At 35.8% G+C, this 26,911-nt stretch overlaps 4 protein-coding genes across 7 annotated transcripts in view; 2 read left to right on the top strand and 2 right to left on the bottom strand.

The window, feature by feature from the left end:
- asap2a (ArfGAP with SH3 domain, ankyrin repeat and PH domain 2a) overlaps window positions 1-996 on the top strand; it is a 139,560-nt gene extending 138,564 nt beyond the window's left edge. For 2 of the 3 annotated variants that reach the window (XM_087289412.1, XM_087289414.1), the window contains exon 30: window positions 49-996. The gene's annotated coding sequence lies outside the window, so the exon portion shown is untranslated. 3 annotated transcript variants of the gene reach the window in all.
- Window positions 997-2,164: 1,168 nt separating this feature from the next.
- On the bottom strand, window positions 2,165-12,086 carry itgb1bp1 (integrin beta 1 binding protein 1). Its single transcript, NM_001037409.2, is given in 7 exon segments — window positions 2,165-2,727; window positions 3,247-3,396; window positions 5,464-5,556; window positions 5,997-6,127; window positions 6,214-6,292; window positions 9,524-9,653; window positions 11,974-12,086. Coding segments are annotated over 6 exon segments (597 nt in total). The 5' UTR covers window positions 9,596-9,653; window positions 11,974-12,086; the 3' UTR covers window positions 2,165-2,655.
- Window positions 12,087-19,802: 7,716 nt separating this feature from the next.
- On the top strand, window positions 19,803-23,375 carry iah1 (isoamyl acetate hydrolyzing esterase 1 (putative)). Its single transcript, NM_001025469.1, is given in 6 exon segments — window positions 19,803-19,929; window positions 20,005-20,057; window positions 20,139-20,281; window positions 20,357-20,518; window positions 22,343-22,464; window positions 22,937-23,375. Coding segments are annotated over 6 exon segments (717 nt in total). The 5' UTR covers window positions 19,803-19,866; the 3' UTR covers window positions 23,111-23,375.
- A 122-nt stretch (window positions 23,376-23,497) lies between these two features.
- adam17a (ADAM metallopeptidase domain 17a) overlaps window positions 23,498-26,911 on the bottom strand; it is a 30,262-nt gene continuing 26,848 nt past the window's right edge. For both annotated transcript variants that reach the window (NM_199673.1, XM_087288607.1), the window contains 1 exon segment: window positions 23,498-26,485. In NM_199673.1, the coding sequence (NP_955967.1) occupies window positions 26,114-26,485 (372 nt within the window). In that variant the 3' untranslated portion in view covers window positions 23,498-26,113.

The raw sequence follows: 26,911 nt of genomic DNA on the forward strand, positions 1-26,911 counted from the left end.
TATATAAATGTAAGGAATTATTATTATTATTATTACTGTGTGATGGAGAAACTGACAGACTGAAGAGTGCTTTTGCGCTGGCTGAGGGACGTGAAGATTAAATGAAAGTAATCTTGACCCTGAAGCTGCTGGGATTTTGGAGCGTTGTGAATGTTCTCTGGCCTCCAGGGAAAGGAGAGGAAGAGCATCCAGGAGCTTTTTTTCTGTATAGGTATTTATAAATCGGAGCTGTTCTGTTTTAGACTCTCATTGACTTTAACGATCTTCCGCAGAACTTGCTTCATTGTGCGAGCAATCTGCTGAATGATGTCATTTCTTTTTAAAGAGACAGACCAAACCTTCAAACTAATTAATTTACTCCAGGAGTGTCAAAGTTCCTGGAGGGCCGCAGCCCTGCACAGTTTAGTTCCAACCCTGCTCCAACACACTTACCTGCAAGTTTCAAACAAGCCTGAAGAACTTAATTAGTTTGATCAGGTGTTTAATCAGGGTTGTGCAGAGCTGCGGCCCTCCAGGAACTCAGTTTGACACCTGTGATTTACTCAATTTACAAAATGTCCAGAGTGCTCTATATCAGCATTTCCCAACCCTGTTCTTGAAGGCACACCAACAGTACACATTTTCAACCTCTTCCTAAGCAAACACGCCTCAATCAACTCAACAGACCATTAGAAGAGACTCTAAAACCTGAAGTAAATGAGTCAGATAAGGGAGACTCCCAAAATATGAACTGTTGGTGTGCCTCCAGGAACACTGTTTGGAAACCTTCTCTATATGCTCAATTTGATGTAATCCAAGTTGTCTGAAGACATACAGTAAACTTAAATGAGTAAATAGATGGGTTTTAGAGGAAAACTAAACATTTATTCTCAAGTCTTTACAAACCTTACTTCAGTGTTTATTTGGAGCAATGTGGGTACTAAATGTAGGAATCTGTTCATATGGAAATATATATATATATATATATATATATATATATATATATATATATATATATATATTCAAAAAAGGTAATAGTGACTTTAATCGTACAGTTCTGCTTATTTTATATATGAAAGATTTGCAACAGAAAAGTGCAAAATTGAGGTGGCACAAATGGATTTCAATACACTGATCCAATTCTCTAAATATTGTCTTATACAATGAAATCCTACAGGATTGTAATAGCAAATTAAGTTATTTTCTGAAAATCATTCACTGTCATTGTCAAACAAGGTCAAATCATCAACTTCACATTTGAATATGGATTCAGCTTTGGTTTGAGTATTCTGGTTACAGGGTGAACATGTTTCATCAATCATACTGATTAAAGCACTCTTGCCATTTTTCACTAATCATCCTCTGGTTCAATGGAAGAAAAAAGTCATACTTTTGGCATGACGGTGAGCAAATGACAGCATTTACATTTGTGGAGGGGGAGTGACTGTCTTTTAAGATGCTTTTGCACAGTTTTAAATAGAGTCTGTTTTAATTTAAACCTTTGGATAAAAGCGTCTGCTAAATTAATAAATTTAAACAGATTGCGAAGTGTGAATGACAGCTATTTTCTACTAGACCGTTTTGGTGTAACCTGACGGTTGTTCCCTGTAGCAGTAATAACTCTCTTTCTCTCTCTAGCGCTCTAATTGTATTCCAGAGAAAATGAAAATCTCTCTCATCACTTCTCCTAATCCTTTGTAAAGCTCATCCATCAGTGAGTGTTTGCAGGAGTAACACAGCAGAGCGTTTTCTGTCAAGAGTGTTTGATGTGGTTGCAGAGCAACTTAGCGTCTGTTATGTAACTTTTAATTACAGTCATGTTAGTCTTGATTGAGCTCAGGCCAGTGTGTATACGGCCTGCAGTGATTGTAAATAACTGTAGACTTTTTGCTTTGTGCATATTTAATTGTAAACAGAGAGCTAAACTGATACTGACTGATGTGTTGACGTATTGTTAGATAAGACTGTTACAGTACACTTTTAACTACTCACCCCTTTACCATAAACATTGTTGACGCTAATATATAATTCATATATGTACAAATAAATGGGAAAACTGGAATGAATAAAAGCTGTTCTCCTGTTCGATGAATACTTTAGATGCCTGGGGTAATAGCATATTAAAATGTATAGAGCACTGACATCTAGTGGCCAGGGAAAAAACAAAACAAATGAGATATATAGATAGAAATCACATCTGCATTGATTTATTGTACCATATTGGCTGATCCCATCCCACCTGGACCAGGACAACAAAAAGGGGCACGTACATGGGCAAGGCACAAAAGACTTGGGGTTTTACAGCATCATTGTTTACAGCATCATTCCACACTATCATTAAATGTACCATGATTACCACAAATCCCACTGGAGCTCCAGAAATCGCAGATTTGCTGGTCTGCTGTGGAAAATGTGCTCTGTATATTTACATTAAATAAAATTAAATTAGCTAACAAACATAGACACTGCCCAAACTTGGACTTTTGAGTGATGGGGGCATTAGGAGTAAAGACTAATGAAGGTGGTGTAAACAAGTGGATGAGAAGCCGAACGAACGGCAGCACTAACATTAAATCAACGTGAGACAAATTCCAGCATTTGTGTCAGATCTGTTTAAAAAAAGGGCACCTTCCACAAGCAGATGTCCTCCTGAAGGTGGAGCATCCCGAACACACATCAGGGCTTCTCTGAGGCCAGGGCACAGTCAAAGGAGCTGGACAGAACTTTACAGATGGCCTGGGCATGTTCCTGTAGGACAAAGAATGACAGAGTCACATTAGCAGTCCATAGTAGGCAGCCAAAAATGGATTTTTGCTGGTTTTTTAAACTGCTTATTTAAAATGAACCCAATCAACACAATTTTTGACTTTTTTTAAGGGGGGTTATAGGTTCAAGCCACTTAAATTTGCAAAAACAGTTTATTCTATTTGTGCTGAGAGAACGTTGAATGTTGAACCCAACATTAGCACAAAAGTTAAGAATTAATTAACATTGATACACTTAATCTACAACAGATTGTGTACACTACCAATGGTGTAAACACTTGCATGTCATTTGTGTAGTTAACAAACTACCCCGTAACCAAAGGTTAATCCTATCCCTGTATTTAACCTTAATCCTGCAACAATAGTGTTATGCAGTACAATATGAACATGTATCTAATAACAAACACTATGTTCTTGTGTCCACAGATGTGTGTGTTGTTAGATGCATAGCTATTGTCATTGTAAAACAAGATATGCATTGAGAAAGTCTGAGATATCTCACCGCATTGCTGCACTGATACACCCAGATGCTGCACTCCTGCTGCTTGGTATCGGTGGTCTTCAGTGCCAGCAGGTTTTTTCCAGCACCCAGACCATCATCATAGCAGAGCATACGGACAATCAGGTAGAGCGGGTGACGGTGGAGCACATCCTGAGAAAAGAGACCACCAACAACAATGCATTTATATTTCAATCCTGCTTTTCACGGTGCTCACCTTTAATTTGGTATTATTCAAGTCAAGTCCAGCTTTTCATTCTGCTACATGCGTGGACAAAGTGGAATAAAATCTCATGCTACATTATAAAATACAGGCATATCAATAAGCTCTGAGGTTAACGGTTTTGCTATCAGTACTGGAGAATTATTTTAGAATAAACAATACTTAGCCTACAGTAGCATGATTTAACTGAACAACCTTTACTAATTTGTCATATTTAATATTCATCTGCACAGTCGGCAATCTCACATGAGAAATGCTCGTGTTTCAGGCGCACACCTCAATTATAAAAGCCTTCACAGTTCTCGCGCACTAAGCTGGCGACACCGGCACACACACCTCAAATGCTTGCGAAGTGAACCAAATGGGTTTTATTTACCGAGGGAACAGCTACAATCCCTGTTGTGACCAGTTGTTTTCTTGTACAAGCGGAAACGCAAGCAATCTTTTAAAAGTGCATTAACTGCAATGAACAGTTTTTGACTGCCTAGCTACTAACGGTAACGTTACAACATCCACATCGTTATGCCAGCAGTCAATCACCTCATTTAGTATAATATTAAAATTTAAATAAACACATTCGGTTACAAGGAAAACAGTATTTTTTTTTTTGCAGTAGCCTAAATAAATCTTAAACATTAAAATACTTTTACATCAGCTGCGTTTACAAATACAGTCTATGAACAGCCTAATAATAAACTATGCTTAATAAGAAATTATGAAAAAAACTGCTTATTCTTACATTGCAAGATGCTCCAAAACTGTATTAAAAACACAGTTAACTCCTAAAACACCATTTACGTAAAGGCCTAAAAAATCTGAAACAAAAACTCATTTAACTGCATTTTGCAACTCCAAAAGGGTATTTTCAACTGCAGTGAGCACAATAAACCAAGAAAGGTCCCGACTTCTGCCAGAAAAGTCAAACATGTTGATTTTTCTCCAGAAGAATGGTTAAAAACCATTCTTTTTAACCATTTTAGATTCTTTTACAGGAAAAAAAATATTTATTTGTTTTACAATTATTGGTTTTGTTTTATTTTACATTAAAAGGGGAATAATAAAATAAAGTTGTTAATTCTGTTCAATTTGTTTTTTCATAAAACATAAATAAATAAATTAAAAAACACTACGAAAAGTACCGATAAAAACCATTAAAGTACTGAACCGATAAGTGGTATGGATAAAAGTAGTAATACTGAAAAACCTCAACAATACCCATCCCCAAACAGGACAGCAGTGCTACATAAATAAGCAATCATACACATAAACAACACTGACTGTAAGAGCAATTTTAAAGCAATACACAACTAACACACTGAAGCAGAAATCAAACTCTACAAATAGTTAACTACACACATAACCCAAAAAGACTATACTTCAGATCTTAAAACAAAAATAAGATTGTGCAATATTTTGTGCAAAAGAGGTATTTAAGGTTGAGAAAGTAGTGCAACAGGATTTTTACTACATGCACAAGTAAACATTTTATAGTGCTTGTGAGATAGAGTTTAAGAAAGTGTCTGCATTTAGAGAATACAGAGTGTTTCTACAGGTGGAAACCCACTCACCTGTGTGAAGCACATTTCAGAAATGTATTCTAGATATATGTAGTGATTATGGTAATATTATAATTTGATAATTATTATTATTACATTTTACATTCTACATTTTATATATAATTGCAAAAGAATCAGCCATAGCCTAATAGTTAGAAAGTTGTGCTTGTGATCCAAAGGTTGTAGGTTCAAATTTCAGCATCAACAGGAATTGCAGATTGGGGTGTGAAAAACTACAACCAGTATACTCCTCCACCCTCAAATACTACAGCTGAGGTGAGTCCCTTGAGCAATGCACCAATTGCTCCCTGAGCATCCCACTGCTGAGGTTTGTGTGTTCATGTTATGTGTGTGTGATTTGCTTTGAATACAAGTGTTTGCTAAATGTAAAATGTAAATGAATCAAATGTTGATATTATTAAGAATGACATTAAGACTCACACACTGGTCCAAAGAGGCCACTTTAACTCCATACTTGGAAACTCCCAGAATCATCTCCTCGTCTCCAGGCACAAACGGCAGTTTTCCATCTTGCTTTAGAGTGAATAAAGGAACAAACAAATTTGAAAATGGATTCAGACACAAAGCATGGTATGAAATACTGAATGACATGAAATAACGTCTATAAATGTGCATTTTGTGGGATATTAAGGAGCATTTTCCACTGCATGGTACTGTACATGTGGTACTCTTTTGGGGCTTTTCCACTGCTCCTTACCTAACCATTTTAATACCACATTGGGTGAGGTTGCAATCTGTACCATCAGCAAAACATGATGAATTTACCAGATGTGTACAGGAGAGCTTTTCATATACAGGGTTTTCACAGGCCAAAGATGCAGATGTGGTGTAAATGCAAGATGTAACCATAACAACACCATTAAAAAAGGTACATTTTGGTTTTAAAAGAAGTTCTCGGATGCGTACAAAATAAAAAAAGTCCCACATTAATGAATGAAACTAAACATACTCACCTGAGCTGCATCAATGTAGTTGATAAGGTCCAGCGGCTCCTGCAGGGTTTTGCTCATGTCAAACTGCAGCTTCTCGATGGCTCCCACATACTTGACTCTGAACTCCGCACAGGCATCAGACACAGCGTTACCTGAGGACTCAGCAATATTAAGATCAACTCTTAAAGCAAGTCAAATGTCAAACAAGGAGTTTAATCAGTTTGCAGTGGGGACTAACCTGAGCTCTTGGTGGAGTCTGTATCAAGGCTGGCGACTGTGCTCGACCTAGACAGGCCTCCCAAACTGGAATCTACCGACTGAATGAAGCAGGATTAGTTAATCAGGACTTTTAAGGGATTAATTTACAGCCAATATATAGCAGATGCGTGGCTCAGATTTAGAACTTAGACATTTTTAACACCATTTATGAAATCTAATCTCACATATACTTGATATAATTGAAATTATTTTTGGATAAGAGTGAAAATAGTAACTACAACCTCAATATTTTAGCCTATAAAACACTTTCTAAAACACTGAGAGCATTTTTTTTCAATGAGTTGGACAAAAATTAAAACCTGTTCACCTATTTCACCCAAAAATGTAAATTCTGTTATTAACCACTCACCAAGTCATTCCAACCCGCAGAGATATATGGGGATTTCACCAATGAAGATACTTTAGATCAGTGGTTCCCAACCTTTTTCTTAGGGGCCCCCCCATGAACATATACAAACATTGGAGCCCCCCCACCATTTAAATACACACGCACACACACCCATATGTACTATATATACAGTATATATATATATATATATATATATATATATATATATATATATATATATATATATATATATATATATATATATATATATATATATATATATACATACTGTATGTGTGTGTTTGTGTAATATTAATATATAATATGTATAGAAAATATAAATTAATCAGTTTTAACTTGTCTTGGCCACCAATAAAACAAAAATTTAGGTAGGCTTTGTCATACTGTCTAATCTTTTTCTTCGCCTCTAAAGAATCACTGCATTTACGTTTCTCTGCCGATTTTGTTTTGATTTTGCCTTTACGACACGTTGACAAGCACATTGTGTGAGTGAGCTAAATTTAAATAATTATTTAAAGTTATTCATTTTAATTATTTTTACTATTATGTTGTAATTTTAAGCATGTGTTTTGAGATATATATATATATATATATATATATATATATATATATATATATATATATATATATTTTTTTTTTTTGCACTTAAAAATACATATATAATAGTAGGGCTGCTCGATTTTGTGAAAAATCATAATCACGATTATTTTGGTCATAATTGTAATCACAATTTTCAAAACGATTATCAGGTAAAGTCAATATTATTAGCGCTCCTGAGAATTTTTTTTATTTTATTTTTTTATAAATATTTCCCAAATTATGTTTAACAGAACAAGGAATTTTAACAGTATTTCTTATAATATTTTTTCTTTTAGGCTTATTTGTTTTATTTTAGCTAGAATAAAAGCAGGTTTAAATATTTTGAAACCAATTTAAGGTCAATATTATTAGCTCCCTTAAGCAATAAATATTTTTGATTGTCTGCAGAAGAAACTACTGTTATACAATGACTTGTATAATTACCCTAATTAAGCCTAGGCCTAATTACCCTAATTAAGCCTTTGAATTGCACTTTAATCTGAATGCTTGTATTTTGACCTGTCATCATAGCAAAGATAAAAGAAATCAGTAATTAGAAATGAGATATTAAAACTATTATGTTCAGAAATAAGTTAAAAAAAAACTTCTTTCCATGAAACAGAAATTGGGAGGAAAAGGGTTGCTAATATTCAGGAGGGCTAATAATTCTGACTTCAAGTGTTTACATACAGTTATTTTCCACCCTGCAAAGGAAAGAGAGATAAATACAATAGAACAAAAATATTAAACAAACTGTGCTTTAAGCATCTTCACTGTAAGAAAAACACAGCAGTCCTTCAGTCAAGACTAGTAAGGGATTTTCTCGTTTGATTAATAATCATAAAAACAGGCGGCAGCAGGAATATTTCGCGATGTCTCTTTGGTTTCTCTTTCACATGTCTTTTGTTTCTTAACTCGTTTGTTTATTACACAAATGATGGTTAATATAAATAATTACTAAACATCGCGTTTTGACACCTATTTGACCGTTAAAGCGCTCACGTTAATGACTTTAGATGTCTGCGCTCCTCTGCTCGTCTCAGTGTGCGAATGAGAGCGAATGCTGACCGGCCGCATGCTTCTGGCTGCGTGTGCGTGCCGCACACACACATAAGCACGCGCTCGCGCTTTTAAGACCAACAGTGTACAACTGGAAAGGTGGCGGTATATGATGCAATAATCATTTATCTCGATTAATGCTTTTTTTATAATCGTTTGAAATCGGATTTTCGATTAATTGTACAGCCCTATATAACAGTGGAGCATTTTTATGCCTTTATCTACCTCAACACTTATCCTCTCCCGCGCCCCGCTTGTGAACTCTGGCGCCCCCCTTAGGGGGGCGCGGACCCCAGGTTGGGAACCACTGCTTTAGATGCTCCAAAAACACTTGTGTGTGACAAAAAAACACAGTGAAATTTGACTTTTTGCACCAATATTTTCTCCTCTTTTGAGGGTGTGTGTTTACTACAGTCAAAACAACATGTTGCCATTAGTCAGCAGTGCACCACACAAGATGTGTATTGCCTGCAGTAAATGACCTGATCTGACAAAGAACAGACGGAGTCGACTTGACAGTTTTTTCAGCACACATTCTTGGGAGCACTTGAGTCACATTGAATGCTTTTAGACTATTTTTGACTTCTTTTCTGAACTTTAAATATCTTGTGACCGTTGCTGTCTATAGTGGGTCAGAGAGCTCTTGAACATACAATCCTGTTTTTCCCAGAAGTCTCCCATATTTCACATCCATCTCCCGTAAATCCACCCACCCCCATTCCTCATCATTTTAGTACAGTCTCCAACGATAGTCAATTTTCATATAGTATCCAATCAACGCCACTGCCTGAAACCAGAATCATGGTACAGTAAACGTCACAAACAACACACTGTCCTGGCCCCCGCGGTCTCCCGAAATTTCAGAGACAAATGTCAGGTATGCTCTTGGAATTGTTCAATTCTGCAATTAAATAAATGACCGCGGGTAATTAATAACAGAGTTTTCATTTTTGGGTGAAAAAGTACTTTAAAACCTAGAACAAAATACTTTTTGGATTTTTATTTGTTTATTTTGAAATCAACTTTTTAGGGACTTTAAAAGAGCCTGCAGAAACTCTAACATAACCTGTCAATATCTTTAAAAATAATAAGAAAATATTTGTCAATAACACACGACCCTAATGTAACAGTAAATTCCAGTACTGGCATAATAACTCGATTCATACTAAGGAAGAAGTTCATGTTTTGCATAACCCTGTGTGCGCTTTCTAAACTTAGTAGAAACGTGCAAATGAAGTATCAGTCACTGTTTTTGGCTAAAATGGGTGAGTGGTGAACTGACCTTGCTCTTGGTGCTGATCTCACTGCTCTGGGAGCTGCTGCTGCTGTGGCGCTTCTTGACCTTTCGAAACATCCTTCACCATGACGCCAGCGCTGCAGTTCTCCAGCCTACCAGCAGATGCCAGCAGACTCTGAGGGGATTCATTTCAGACAGTTCGATCAAAAACACAGATTTTGTTTGTTTGTTTTTGTTTTGTTTAACAATGTAAATAAAAATAAATAAAAATAAGTGTAGTATGCAGCAAAGACATGTTTTGGAGCACTGAAAATTATAGAAACAATTTAATGAATAAATACTATAAAACATTTTCATAACTTTTCAGGCCTTATGAGCCCATTTCTGACCCATTCTCGTCTACTACTGAAGTTAAACATCAAGACCCTTTAAAAATATACTAGTCAATGAAAAGGGCTAAAATACCCTAAAATATCCTTGTCGGGCAAGGAACAAGAATTATTTAGTAAAATATTAAAACTCTTTTTAAAAAGTCCCAAAATAAAGATTACATTTAACATTTAATTATTTAAACATGTTTTTCTCCATTATCCTTCAAATTTCTAGATTTGGACAATTTGTTAGTAAGTTTTCAATTATTTAATATATAATGTAGCATAATCCGTTAAATCATATTGTTTATTCAAGTACAAGTCTAAATACTCATTTTTACATGACTGGAAACTAGACATTCAGTGTGCTTTTATGTAAGCCAATAGAAAAATCCCTTAATTTGATGCATGAGACTTCTCTCATCTTGACTCATCTAAACATAATAAAACATTGATTTTTTAATTATAGAAATTATGATTATTACGTCAATTTTAAAATAAAATTGTAGGATATTTAGGGATTAAACACTATTTAAAAGGACCATTTAAATACTTTTTGGATTTACTAAACAACACATTTTAATTTATTTTAACACATTAGTGTCTAATAAAGCTTATGTATATATGAAGTGTGACATGTAATCCTCACATACATTTATAAATTATATTATTTTATTTATAATTATATTATACCATTTTATTTCCTTTTATATTGGTGAATATGTGGGATATACGTGTAAATATGCATTTAATTTTATTCATTCATTCATTTTCTTTTCAGCTTAGTCCCTTTATTAATCTGGGGTCGCCACAGCGGAATGAACCGCCAACTTATCTAGCATATGCCCTTCCAGTTGCAACCCCATACACATTAATTCTCACTCATACACTAAAGACAATTTAGCTTACCCAATTCACCTATAGCACATGTCTTTGGACTGAGGGGGGAACCGGAGCACCCGGAGGAAACCCACACGATCACGGGGAGAACATGCAAACTTCACACAGAAACACCAACTGACCCAGCCGAGGCTCGAACCAGCGACCTTCTTGCTGTAAGTTGATTGTGCTACCCACGGCACCAGCGTGACACCCTGGTCATATTATATACTTAAATAATCTTATGAACATAAACTGTTTCTGGCTAAAATGTCTTATTGAATAAAAAACATACTGAAATACTTTTTTTCCAGTTATAAGTCTGATTAAAGAGTGTCATGGTGGCGCTGTAGGTAGCATGATGGCTTCACAGAAAAAAGGTCGATGGTTTGGGCCCCGGCTGGGTGCTCCAGTTTCCCCCACAGTCCAAAGACATGCACTATGGGTGAATTGCATAAGCTAAATTGGCCGTAGTCTATGTGTGTGAATGAAAGTGTATGGGTGTTTCCCAGTGTTGGGTTGCAGCTGGAAGGGCATCTGCTTGAGTAAAACATAAGCTAAGTAAGTTGGCAGTTCATTCCGCTGTGGTGACCCCTGGATTAATAAAGGGACTAAGCTGAAAAGAAAACAAATAAATGAATGTCTAATTAATTCATGTTAATCATTCAAACGGTCAATTTATTCGTTTATACTTGGTGATCTCTCAGTATATATATATATATATATATATATATATATATATATATATATATATATATATATATAATTGTTTTATAAAACAGTTATCCAAACTGTTTAAATTAATTGCTAAAGCTCTGTTTACAATGTACTTTATGCAACATTTCTGCTTCTAACGTTGAATAAATTACGTTATGTTCTAGATCAGTAACGTTAACCTGGCACCTTCATAAGAGAAGCCGCGTGAACACGTTCTCGGGGTTCAGGAGCTCCACGAGCCCACGCCCCTAAAAAACAACGGTCCCAAACTGCCAGTAACTTACTATGAGTCGACAGAAAGTCTCTCGGTTCGTTTACTGGCCTGCACCCAATAGCCACTACTAGGCTCGAACTGACCCTAAACCGCCCTAGAGTAACGGACAGCCGTTGCTATGATAAACATTCAGCAGCGCCCACCATCCAGCCTGACTAACGCTAGCGTAAAGGGCTGTTTGTTTTGACAGTATGTTTGCATTCATAGAGAAATGTGGATAATTTGAAGTTGGTAAAGAAGCACACTGGTCATACCTCTGTTCTGAGTTCAATATGCAGCGGTGTAGGGCTGTGAGAGTTATTAATAAGTAGGTTCATCAAAGCGACCATCAACAGCACTCCCTCTCTCTCGTTCTCTTGTGTTTTGGCGAGACTCGCGTTGACACTTCACTTCCTGTACGGCTCCACCCAGCACCTCTTAAAGGAGACGCGCGCTAGAAGTGTTTGAAAAGGTTTTTTTAACAGACTACTATTTTAAAAAAGCATAAAGTATATACTATCATGTTTTTTTAAAAATACATGAATACATGTTCATGAATACTCAGGCATTGCTATCTCAGAAATAGTTCAAGTAAAAAATATGAAATTCTTAGCTGAAATGTAGTTTTCCCCGTCTAATATCTGCCGTGTCTGTCAGGACTCTACATTTCCATATGTGGACTAATATGAGCACGTGTGAAGTGAATCAACTGATTTGTAACTAGTTGCAGAGATTGGAAGTGTTTTAACTATCCCCGCTCTACCTTTTGACATCTAAACATGAACTTGTGTTTTAAATAGATGATTCATAATGACATATTTAGAGATTAGATCTGTCTACAGCGCGTCATTTACAGTACGTGCTTTAGAAAAGCAAGTGATTATAAAAATATTGTTTGACCAATTCATACGTGATTTACCAATTAAATTGTGAAACATTTCCATCATTTGGTGAAATTTAGATCATGTTTTAAGTAAACCGTGGTAAAAGTTTGTGTAAACTGCACCGTTGCACCATTTTCAGGCCTACTCGGGAACGGTTTGCAGGTACTCTGTCTGTGCACACAGAGGCTAACTTTAATTTTTGAGTTTCTCCAAGCTTCAAAGATGGAAAATTTGCTGGAGTCTGTAGCTGCGTCCCAAATGGCACACTATACACTATGCACTTATACACTATGTACTTATGCACTTACACACTCAACAGCATAGTATATGAATGTAGTGTCGTCCCAAATCAAACACTAGCGGTTATTTACTAACCACAAATTTAAAACCATTTCCCAGATGATGTTTAATGGTTGGCAAATTAATGACCATCTATCAAATAATACCTGCCATGAGTATGACCGCATTCACCACCGGGAAGCGCTATAGTCACTCTCATAGGAGATTTTTTCTTTCACAATCCAAAATAAAGTCATCAAACTTAAGCGCCTGATAGCTGCACTTCTTCCACTACTTGATCAAAACTGCGGCTGATGAGTGCTGTGAAGTGTCCAACATTACACACTTATTTTAAACAGTTGAATAAGTGCATCATTGGGGTATTTAAAGTGCACTTATTATTTTAAGAGTTTTTATTTTGACCGCACTACTTACATTATTTATAATACAAAATGGCGTAGAATAGTGTGTAAGTATGCGATATGGGACACACCTTATGTTCTGCAGCCCGCACCATTTGAAACACATCCAGATTTGTTTAAATTAAGAGGTAAGAAACTAAATCGAAAGCCAAATGGCTAGGCTGTTTACAAAACCAAAGACTTTAGGCTATATATCGAAAACATGGCTTATTTTACACAATTATGAACACACACGTTAACAGTAATGCAGCATGGGGAAATTCCTGAGTTTGCAGTAACTGAAATGCCAGCAGGACTGATCTGCAAAAGCACTTCTCTGTAGCGTGTATCTGCTCTACAATATTTTAGCATCTGATGACATGATGCACTAAACATACTAATCACAGCGGTGTGATCATACAGTACAGGGAACAGCCGATGCTGATCATATCGGTGTTATTGTACGTGTCAAAGGGTAAAAGAGTGTTTGTATATTTTTATTTATTATTCAGTGATTTCTCGGCGTACCAGTTGAAGAAAGCCTGCCAAACCACACTTTGAGAACCACTGGGATAGATAGATAGATAGATAGATAGATAGATAGATAGATAGATAGATAGATAGATAGATAGATAGATAGATAGATAGATAGATAGATAGATAGATAGATAGATAGATAGATAGATAGATAGATAGATAGATAGATAGATAGATAGATAGATAGATAGGGCTTGTCTGTGTCTGGATTTTCTTTTTTCAATGAATGGAGAGCAGACAGAAGAGGGAGACTCACAAGAGAATCGGTGGACATTTATCTAAAAAATGCTGAAGAACAGCAGGGAGGGCTCTGTTTGGGCGGTCTTTGTGTTTTTTTTTTTTTTGCAGGTTGGAGTGGAGCAGAAGAAGGAGACTCACAAGGGGAAAGATGGAGACATACTTGAAGACCTGGAGCTCAGGAAGCAGGTAGAACTGCTTGAACAGACTGAACAATGGAGTTAGTTTCCAAAGAAATGCATTAAGATTAATTAAAGACCTGATATCTTTCTCTTTGGCAGATTGGCACAGAGCATGTGAAGGAACAGGGAAACACACGGATGCATGCATGAATAGATGTCATTCCAAGAGGAAGGGGGTGGTGGTGGGCATAGATTGTTAGATAAATGTCTGTGGCAGTTTTTTTACATTGTAGGTAATGGAACTACAACAGACAGAAGATGGAGACGCACAAGCGGAATGGTGAATATTCATCTGAAGAACACTTTGTTTATTGCTGGAGATCAGCCAGCATGTAGAGCTTTGTTCACTTTGTTTTTGTCTTTTACAGATCAGACTGGGGCATGTGGAGAAATGGGAATCACACTTCAGCGATGACTGCAACCTGATGGTCTGGTTAGACGTTTCCTGGATGGATGGGTGGATGAATGAATGAAAAATAGATGTCCTTCCTAGAGGAAGGGGGTGGTGGTGGGCTTAGACAGTTAGCTAGGTGTCTGTGGCAGGTGATTTGTTTTCAGGTAATGAACACACAACAGGCAGAAGAAGGAGACTCAGAAGAACATCGGTGGAGATTTACCTGAAGGATGCTGGAGAACAGCTTGTGCAATGCTGCAAGTTCAGCAAGCATGTAGAGCTCTGTTAGTCCAGTCTTTGTCTTTTACAGACTGGAGTGCAGCATGTGGAGAAAATCAGGAATCACACACCTCAGCAGTGACTGGAAACTGATAGTTAGAGGTTAGGAATTGGAGATTACTGTATTGTCGACTTGTCAATTTTAGGGTTTTTAATATATTTTATGTTTATGTATTCTGTTATCTTCTCTAGTATCCTATTTATAATCGTAGAATGTCATTTGTTATGTTGTGAGATTGGTGAACCGATAGATACAGTATTTTTTGTTTGTTTGTGTGCTTCATTTGTAAATTGCTAATTTAACATTTGCAGATTGTTATTTGTTATATCATCAGATAAATTGATCTGTTATAATGTATTTGTATGCTGTTAGCCTTAACACACTGAATATTTCTGCTTGTCTATTGTCAGATAGATTGTCTGGCTGTTGTGTTATTTATTTGTAGTTTATGTTGTCGGCTTGTTCAACATTTGCAGATTTTAATAGTTATTTGTTCTTTTTACAGATTTACTAATTATTGAATCACATTTAATGAACTATTCTAAGTTTATAGATTGTCATCTTGTAGAGTATTTACTTACAGCTGTGAAATATGACTTGTTAATGTTACAACAGAACCAGACTGAAGACAATGAGAGATGAAACTTCTGAAGAATGGCATCAAGATAAATGAATCACGTGATATCTTTCTATTGTGTTTTGCAGATTGGAGAAAAAAGGGACTCGCACACCTCAGCAACGACTGGAAATTGATGGTCAGGAATTTGGACGAGAGCATCGATGGACATCCTTCCTAGATGAAGGGGCTGGTGTTCGGTATAGATCAGTGGTTCTCAAACTTTTTCACCTCAGAAAGAATTTGTCTCTCCAAGTACTACCTAATGACTATCATTGAAATATAGTAGCGTAGAAGGCCTGATTAATCAGCGAGAGCTCTGCACAGTTCAAAAACAAGGCAGATTATTCCTAAAATAATGTCAGACACTTTAAACATTATAAATAGTTTGAACATTAACACTGTACTGCGCTTACGTTTAAATTAAAATCTGTTTAGAAGTTCATTAAAATCGGTACTGTTCGTAAAATAAATAAATAAATAAATCAAATGCTGTACTTAAAGGTAAAGTATTAGCATCTAGTGGCCTATATTCATCAAAACCTGGAAATGTAGCTAGGAATTCATAAATTTACGTCATCATATTCATATCATATATAGACCATGTTTCATGTACATATGACATATTTGTATGAGGGAGACCGGCGATAGTTGTACTTCTATTATATTTCTCTATATATCTTTGAAATCTTGAGTGACGAGTGTCTGCTATTAAACGGCATATACTGTAAGTTATTTCTGCAGCACAAACAGAAAATGTGAACTCTTTTTAGTTTCAAACAGGAGTGATCTTTGTTTTTTTGTTTTTTTTTTGCAGGTTGGAGTGGAGCAGAAGAAGGAGACTCACAAGGGGAAAGATGGAGATATACTTGAAGACCTGGAGCTCAGGAAGCAGGTAGAACTGCTTGAACAGACTGAACAATGGAGTTAATTTCCAAAGAAATGCATTAAGATTAATTAAAGACCTGATATCTTTCTCTTTGGCAGATTGGCACAGAGCATGTGAAGGAACAGGGAAACACACGGATGCATGAATAGATGTCCTTCCAAGAGGAAGGGGGTGGTGGTGGGCATAGATTGTTAGATAAATGTCTGTGGCAGTTTTTTTACATTGTAGGTAATGGAACTACAACAGACAGAAGATGGAGACGCACAAGCGGAATGATGAATATTCATCTGAAGAACACTTTGTTTATTGCTGGAGATCAGCCAGCATGTAGAGCTTTGTTCACTTTGTTTTTGTCTTTTACAGATCAGACTGGGGCATGTGGAGAAATGGGAATCACACTTCAGCGATGACTCCAACCTGATGGTCTGGTTAGACGTTTCCTGAATGGATGGGTGGATGAATGAATGAAAAATAGATGTCCTTCCTAGAGGAAGGGGGTGGTGATGGGCTAAGATAGTTAGCTAGGTGTCTGTGGCAGGTGTTTCATTTTCAGGTAATAGACACACAACAGGCAGAAGAAGGAGACTCACAAGAGCACCGGTGGAGATTTACCTGAAGGATGCTGGAGAACAGCTTGTGCAATGCTGGAGTTTAGCAAGCATGTAAAGCTCTGTTAGTCCAGTCTTTGTCTTTTACAGACTGGAGTGCAGCATGTGGAGACAATCAGGAATCACACACCTCAGCAGTGACTGGAAACTGATAGTTAGAGGTTAGGAATTTCCTGAATGAATGAATTAATGAATGAATGAAAGAACGAATAATAGATGTCCTTCCAAAAGGAAGGGGGTGGAGGTGGGCATAGATTGTTAGATGTCTTCTCTGTGGCAGTTGTTTAAACTGTACACGGTTAACCCCTGCTGTAGATTATGCAGTAAAAAAAACAAAAATAGCAGGTGTTTTTCTGTAATAAATGAAAACAGGATTTTATGGTAAAATGAGTAGGATTTGTATAAAACTGTGTTGTGCAAAGAATAAACTACAGGAATTCACTTCATGTAGCCATTAGAGGTAGTAACTTTGATAATAAATGGTAAATTACTGTTCAACTATTACTATCTCATCTACTCTGATGCTTGATGTGCTATATATAGACCATTTCAATGTGGTGACGTCATTGGCCCACAAACAAACTATCAAACTATTTCATAACTGTAACGAGGCAATTCATCCTAACTCAATGTTAAACCAGCCATCATAACATTATTTATCAATGTGTGTCACTTTGGGGATTCTCGGAAGCTATAGAAATTAAAAATGTACAACAGGAAATACGTTGGGACCATTGTTTTTGTTTACATCCCTCAAAATGGTCTATAGAGAGTTGCAATTATCTATGACACAAGCTGTCCTGTCTTATTCTAAACACAAATGTGTTGCCCCTTTAAGGGAGCCAGGTGTTTGATTTGTTTACTTATGAGCAGTTCAAATGCAGTCTTATATGTTTTAAGCCTTATATAAGAGTCTACAATGAGTTTTTATACACATTAAAATTATTTAAATCTCCTCTGTTGGGTAACTTTTCACAGAAATCCTCACAGGGAATCACAAAAGATGATAGATACTGTAGAGCCATCCACACACAAACCTCCACTGTTAGGCTGTTTTTCCACCTGTGAATTCATATTAGAGATATTACAAAAGTTTTTTGTCTTAAGCTTTTTTTGGGGGAATAAATAAAAAATAACAAATTTGGATCCTTGGTGTTGACTTTATTTTTGCAATTTTTATATGTTTCTAACCCTATAGAGTGCATGTATGTTCTTCTGATAGGCATAATATGTTGGTCTTAAATCAATTAATGCCATACTTGAGCTTATTCAAAGGCATTATATGGACGAGATGCATTTGAAGGCAAATTTTCATACTTTCTTGAAATTTATTGTTTCCAAAATATATCCCAATGTTTAACATAGCAAAGAAGTTGTCACAGTATTTCTTATAACTTTGTTTTAATTTACTTATAATTAGCTTGCCTAGTATGACCTATTTACACCTTTAAATTGGACTTTAAGCTGAACATTAGTATATTTGAATATCTTGCAAAATAACTAGTGAACATGTGAGTTTGTTTTTAAATCCGTTAAACAGCACTTGCATACAATTTTGCAGAGGCTCAATGAATTTTACTGAAAAACTTTGAACAAATTTGTCATTTGTTAATTTATTTTTTACTATTGGATATGTGATTGTGATAAATGTTTCCAGTTGCTTTGAAAATGTAATGCTATTTACCATCATTGTTGGAGAAAGTTACTTTTAAAGATAACTCATTACAATACTGAGTTACTCCCAAAAAAGTAACTGATTGCATTACTTAGTTACTTTTTTATATAATGTGTTGTTACTTTTGAGTTACTTTTGCATTACTTTGTTTTAAGTGTTCAGAAAAATGAGAATACTTGAATGTTTGTCTATTTATTAATTTGTTAAATCATAATGCTGTTTAGAATGGCCAAATAATGGCAGCATGATTCATATTAATAAATAATGTAATAAAATAAAAGTTGTATATTTACAACCTACATTTGATTAGTTTATTCATTTTTCACTCATTCAATAAAACTATGATTGGAAAGGACAAAATAACAGCTTAAATAAAGACATTTATTTATTTGTTAACAAGCCATTTTAGAATAGGCAGAACAACCCCATAATAAATGTTATTAAAGTTTTATTTATGAATTAATTTAATATGTGACTGTTCAGCATGGATATTTTTAGTAACATCTTAACAAAAGTAAGCTTATCACATAATGAATGATTAATTTGTTTATTATTTACCACCACAACATCATTAATAATACTCACCATTATCAAAACTTTTATTTATTCATTTATAGCTAGCCATTTTTTGAATGGACTGAATAACACAAGATGTTTAAGGTTTAATCAATGAACGAGTTAATACTTTAACAGCAGGTGACTATTTTTATTTAGAACAGAATAACTGTTTATTAAAGCTGAATACACTTGTGTATTTATTAATTGGCAATGGTTTATTTTTAGAATAGACCGAGTAAATTAACTGACGCTCGCTGCACTCTATTATATAATGTATTTGTTTGTTAATAGCCTACAACTATACCTGAACCAACATATTAATATTAATTCAATGTATTACTTTTAGTTATGTTTAGTATGAAATTGACTGATTACCAATAATTAACTATTCATCTATCCATGCATTAAATAAAACCACTATATGGTATATAGCTCTGTCCAAATGATTATCCTATTATTTTCTGAAGCCTTCTGTCCCAATTTGAAAATAGAAACTGAATCAGTCCAACTGAACGATTCAAAGATTCAAAGACCGAATCGTTTACGAACGAACGAATCGGATTCACCACATAATGAATGCTCGCTTCCTCCTCGTACACTTGGACGTGTAGCAGGAATTGCTGTTACAATGTCGGCACTAAAGAGAGTCATATGGCCTCAAATCATTCTGTTCGGCGACTCAATAACGCAGGTAACATTTGAATACGCTGTGCAGTTTGGCTAGCGATTCATACTCCTCTGACATTTATGTTTGTTTATGTTTCAGTTTGCGTTTCAAGCGAATGGATGGGGATCTGTACTCTGTCATAAACTCGAGAGGTACTTTCGTGACTGCAATGATGTGTGTAAAAGGATTCATAAAGTCGCAAATGATGATAATATCGTTCTCTGAATTATTAGAAAATGCGACGTGATAAACCGGGGCTTGTCGGGTTACAATACACGGTGGGCTAAGATTGTGCTCCCCCGCATTGTACCAGTTTCTGATGCTCCAATATCGGCGGTGACTGTGTTTTTCGGCGCTAATGATTGCGCTCTGGAAGGTACTGTAAGAATATTTTTATCATCATCATTTCTAATAATGTATACACTCAACACTTAAAGTAGTTTCTATCCAGACAAGAACCCGACGCAGCACGTGCCTCTGCAGGAGTTCTCGGAGAATTTAAAAGACATTGTGAGATTTCTGGTGTCTAAAGGAGTGTCCAATGACAAGATCATCTTCATCACTCCACCACCACTCCTAGAAGCCGACTGGGAGAAAGAGTGCTTGCTGAAAGGTGATTAACCTCCTGACTTGAGGTTGTGTTCAAAACTTTTGTACTGCATGCTTCACTTTTGTAGTATGTGAAACAGATGCAGTGAAGTAAAACAGTTTACACTGCTACATGACCTCACTAGTTCCAGTGGCAAAATTATTATGGTTTAGCATTTTTAATTCAGTTTTTATTTCATTACTATTTAATATTTGCTGCTACTTTCAGTTTTTATTAATGGTGTTGTTATATTTAGTTTCAGTTTTAGTAATTGTTTTTTAAATCTTTACATTATAAAGCAAAAAGCTACTAAAAAGTGTGTAAACCCATTGTAATAACTGAACAGTTGACTTATTTTATAATTATGCACACAGTTCATTTACTTGATTTGTTCAAACCTAGAAAAAGGTAAATAGTTTGAATATACACTGAACCCAAAAATCACACAAATCCAACTAATACAAATTAAAATAAATCAATCCTGTGATCATAACTAAACATCATGATAGGTTAACATGCCTTTACAGTTTTTGGCAAATTAAGAAAATGTGTTTTGCTGTAAAAGCGTATCTTTGCATGCGTTTCTAAACAGCCGCAGGTCAGATTTTTCTGCCCCTGTGTGTTAATTCTGAAAGCTTTCCTTCATACTGTATTTGTATCATTTTTGCACATCAAAGTTCAGATTTTTTCAAAATACTAAAGGAATGATCCCCTGGGTAGATGTGGGTGGAGGGATACTATAATGTCGTGAGATAATGCATGTAGGACGAGTTTGGTATTAAAAAGGTTTTGGTCTAATGCTGATAATACAATAATTGTCAGTGATTTGTTAGAATTGTTAAAAACATCTGTGCATGTTCCTCCTGAAATTTGTTTTTAAAACATTTCTAATTGTGCTAAATACTTTTACTGTAAGACGCAAAACAAGTCATTTAAATATCTTCTAACACCAACAACTGCGATCACTATTTAAAGTTGTTAATTTAACAATTAACAAATTACTCTCAAATCCCACATCTCGTACTGTATTAAAAAAGCTTAAGAAAATATTTATTTTCTGATAGATCTTCTAATGCAGAGATGCCCAAAGTAGTGCCCACGGGCCAAAGTTGGCTTATGGTAACGATTTGGCCCACCATCCCATCTGAATAGAGAGGGAGAATGATAGGGAGGTGGTTGGAGAAAATGCCTTTGACAGAGATCGTCATTTTGAATTTAATGTAACCTTTTGTCTATTTGTTTTATTGCTGAGCTACAAAAAAGGTTGTTATGAATAAAAATGAAATGCTACAATTAAATGTTGTAAATAAACCAGACTTTTAAAATGTAAATACTGTTACTTGACAGATTGAAGACAATGCACAAGAAATCGGCTAGCAAATCAATGTAAAGGCAGGAGCAGCTCGACTAAAACTCAGCATTAAACTCCATTGTGTTATAAACGGGATTGTTTATGTTTTTACTGTAATAAGTTCAGTATAAAATGTTTAAAAAAGATACTGTATTAGTTAATATGATTTAAAGCAACATAAGGAAATCCCTTTTGGCAAATGTATTGCAATAGTTTGGTATGTATTTGGCCCACAGCACTCAAACCAATTTGGTTTTTGGCCATTTACAGGAAAAACTTTGGAAACTCCTGATCTAACGTAACGTACAACCTGGCATACTATTTGAAACACACTGAACATGCTGCATGCTGTTTCACATACTATTTTTAAATAAATACTTGGCAGTATATTGAGCTTACAGCTAGCAGTACTCTAGTAGTATTAAATTACAAACATATCCTCAGTCTCTCTCTGTCACCCACATTCACACACTGAAATCAAAACTCATTTTGATCAGGTTCACCTTTAAATCGGTGGAACTCTGTGGCTGGTCAGTACGCGCAGGCCTGCGTTCAAGCTGCTGGGGAGTCTGGTGTGGATGTTCTGGATCTGTGGACACTCATGCAAAAAGATGGACAGGTAATACACATGCTAGCACAACCATACCATATGCATATAAACTGGCCACTTTATTAGGTACAAACTGTTAATTTAAGCAAATAGCTAACCAGCCAATCACAGTGCAGCCTATAGATGCGAAATTCAAGCATTAAATTGGGGAATAAATGGTGCATAAAGTTATAGTTCATCATTTACTCACCCTTCACCTGTTCAACACTTGAGTTTGAACAAAAAAGAAGATATTTTGAAAAATGATGTTGACTTCCAAGGTATTTGTCCTACTATGAATGTTGATTGGTCAAAGTATCTTCTTTTGTGACAAATAAAGTAACCTTAAAGGTTTAAAACCACACAAGGGAGAATAAATGATGGTGCCAATTTTCATGCACATTTCTGATGAGACTAATAAATTCTAATAAAGCAGCCAGTGAGTGTATAATGTTGAAAATTTATAAATGTAGAAAAACAAACCAATGCATTTTCTGCGTAGGATTTCTCAGTGTATCTTTCGGATGGACTGCATCTGTCTGATAAAGGCAATCAGTTTGTGGCAGAACATTTATGGACGCTTCTAGAGAGGCGAGTGTCTGATTTGCCCTTCATTCTGCCTTATTGGGGGGACGTGGACCCAAAATGCCCTGAGAGCAGCCTACTGTGCGACTAAAACTCAGGTCAAATGATGCATAAAGGATATAAAACAGCATTGTGTCCCTTTTGCTTACATTTAGACATGTTTGGATATGATGAAGATCATGAAAGGCTCAGCCACCATGTTCACTTATCCTTTTTCAACTGAAACAAACTGTATCTAAATACAGGAGGTATTTACAGTTACAAATGCAAGCTGAATGACTGATACAAAAATGTTTGATGTTGAAAATAGTCCTTTTTTTAAAACGGTTTAATAAAGTTTTGATGAAGAAAATGGATTTGTTGGAGTGCTAACATAGCAAGCTTTCAGTTGAAACAATAAGCTCTTTGATTTTTACACCTTCTGGCAAAATTAACAGCATGTTCTCTTGAGTGCATGTCCAAAAACAATTTGAAACACTTCAGTGTGAAGGCAGTTTATTCATGCGGGCTATAACCCCAGGAATACATGTTAAATATATGTAAAAAAACCAAGAAAACCCAAAACACACACATTGAATGATAGCAGAATAACATGATATACAGCTTTCTACATCCAAGTGCAGTTTTAATGACTTCTGATTTGATACACGTGAATATAAGAAACGATACAAAATATATATTCAGTCACATTGACTTATTTTGGCACAGAAAAAAACTTTACAAGATCCTAAAATCCAACTTGAATAGTAAGATATTTCACAGTGGGGGGCTTACTAGTCACTAGTCTTAAAATATTGAGTGGTTTTGGTCACATATATAATCGTTTATAGTGGCAAAGAACAGAAATCTTTGAAATATGCACACCCCTCAGCTCTGTAATCAGTGTTTCACGTATTGACGCTAAATTAAAATACAACATGAGATGATATAGAGCTTATAATAATACAAATTAAACTCAATAAACCTTAAAATGCTGAATTTTTAACATCCTGTGCAATTTCTGTCATTAAGAAAACTCATTATAACTGCATGTCCGCTTACAGTTTCCACACACACATGACATTTAATTCATATACATATGGCATAGGACATGCATAGCTAGAATTTTTTTTTCTCAGCAATTCAACCAGTGTAACAGTAAAGTGATGACACGTCTAGAGGCGTGATGTAAACCAGCTGCTCGTTTTTAAATGAGGTATAAATAAACAAGAAGTTACAGAAATTAGCCAGAGTTAAAAGGCACATACTGACTGATTAAAGGAATATTCCAGGTTAAATCCAAGTAAAATGAATAGTTCAGCCCAAAAAAGGACAGTATAGTCGGTGCAATAACCTAGTGGTTAGTGTACTGACATACGGTGCAGTAGCACTTCAGGGCAACCCGAGTTGGAATCCCAGCTCAGGGACATTTCCCATCCCTACCCCCTCTCTCTCCCACTCCACTTCCTGTCTGAAATACTGTCCTATCCACTTAATAAAGGCAAAAAGGCCAAAAATAAATCTTAAAAAAAGGACAGTACTGTCATATACTCACCCTCATGTTTAAATAAGACATTCAATCTAAACATAAATGGATTATTTTAAGTCATTCAAACTATTTAAATGTCAAAGCCAAAACTTTTACACTTTAATAAGAGATTGCAAACAAACTGCATATGTGGATCAGACTGAGGTTTGGATTTTATTCATAAACAATAGATTTAACTGTTTGATTTGTGTAAATTATGAACCTTTTGAAATCAGAAATTTTGTTATTGGTTTAGAACAACAAGAGGATGAGAAAATGATATTTCCCCCCATTTTTGGTGTAATTATCTCTTTAAGCCCTTTGGACAGCAAATTTGGTTTTAAATGACGTCAAAATATATTAAGAATTGCACTTCAGCCGATAAAAACAACAAAAAATTACTGAAAACTGCAGTGGAATTATGTATTTTGGAATTGCATTACAAAAACAATTACAATTTTTTATTTATTCACGCTTGTTACAAACCTGTAAGATTTTTTTTCTTCTTCTGTGAAACAAAACAATTGTTTGTACCATTTTATTGCCCACAAAATAAGTCAACTGGTTTGTTTTTTGTTTAAACAATCTTTAAACATGGCTTTTTAGCTTGAGTTGAATTTTACAGCCAAAGATTTGCTGTCCAAAGTTGAATTTTGCATTTAACAAACATTAAGAGTTTCTTTTGGCAGTTTTATACATGTTTTAAAAGGGATAGTTTACCCAAATGTACATAAAAAAGGTAACACTTTAGTTTAGGCCATGATTCATGCTTTTAACTACTGACTTATTACCTGCTTATTAATAAGATGTTACCTGTTCGTTTGTAGTTATAAAGTATGCTCTTATTCTGCATCCCTAATCCTACCCAAAACCTAAAGCCGATTTACTTTACTAACTATTATTATAAAGCTAATTAGCCAATTCATTTAAGCTAGTAGTGCTAGTTAATGGTTTGATAATACTGTGAATTGTGCCCTGAACTATAGTGTTACCAAAAAAAATCTAAATTCTTCAGTGGCATATTAAAGAAGCATTTTAACACCAGCTATTGTTTTTAGAGTTATATAAAATGCAGGTCAATGGCTACCAACACATCCCTGTGGTAATTATGTAGTAAATAATGGCCAGTTTCTTGCACAGACCAACTGTTTTGCTACATAAAACTTTAAAGCATTGCTAGGTCCCACGGTACTAATAGTTGTCCTTAACCTAAAACTTTTTGGACTAGTCCCCCATTCTCCAACACAATCTTGAAGGCCCTTCACAGTGGATAATAGATTTCTAGTATTAGTTATGAATGACTACAGCAGTTGTATGAGTGGGCTGCTGAAAATCTTCTTTATTATTCTACTGAAGAAAGAGAAGGTTGCTTGTATCAATATCCACAAATGTTCATTTTGGTGTGAACCATCCCTTTCACTGACCCTTTATCTGTAACAACTGCCACTGTGCATTATTAAAGGAATGCTACACCTTTTCTAAAACCCAACTGAAACGTGTCAGCAGTCTACACGCCACACACTTCTAACTGAAGCCTGATTAACTCGTGTCTTAATGGAGTGGATCTGCGACTTGCATTCACAAGCCTCAGCACTCCGTCTCCTTACTTTCAATGCGCGCCTGTCTCTTCAGCCGTCTCTTGTGTGATGGTGTTGCCTGTTCGGTGAGGTCCTCGAAGGACCTGGCAGCTGTGCCGCTTAGCCGGAAGCCTTCCTCCTCGTCTCGGTGAAAGGAGTCTCCGCTGGGGTCCTCCTCGATTGTGGCCATTCGCAGCTGATCCGCTTTGGGTGCGGCGGAGAGGCTGGGATGGCCTGGGCCGCCGAGCGTCTCCTGTGCCGGTGTGGTGCCGGGGCCTGTAGGGGCCATTGAGAGCTGAGGTCGTGCTGCTGGTGAATGTACATGATGGGCCTTGACTATGCGGACGGGCACCGATTCCAGACTGCTCAGTATCTCTCCGCTCTGAACATAGAAGGTTGTGATAGGATCAGTGTGGGATTGATTTACATCCTGCATTATTAGGGATGGGCACGAGTACTCGGAAGTGACAGCTATTATTGAATATAAAAGTACATTGTCTGTGCATCATAGATTTTGGTATATTATTATTATTATAATAACTCAAACCTTTTTTACTGGTCTCTCATTAACCAACCAGGGGCGCCCCCAAGGGGTGGCCACGGCCAGACTTGTGTAAATTCTGGCCACCCCACTATGATTTAGTTATTGATACTACTAATTTAATTGTACTTGCGTTAATTTACAATATTTCAATAAATAAATAAATAAATTAATTAATCAATAAAATGCAGCCACTAAATTATTGTAGATTGATTAATACCACCGACGTAGCTGATTCACTGAGATTGCACACTTTTTATGAAGAAT

This window comes from Danio rerio, chromosome 17 (assembly GCF_052040795.2).
Source record: "Danio rerio strain M-AB ecotype USA chromosome 17, GRCz13ab, whole genome shotgun sequence".
In the NCBI taxonomy this organism is placed as follows: domain Eukaryota; kingdom Metazoa; phylum Chordata; class Actinopteri; order Cypriniformes; family Danionidae; genus Danio; species Danio rerio.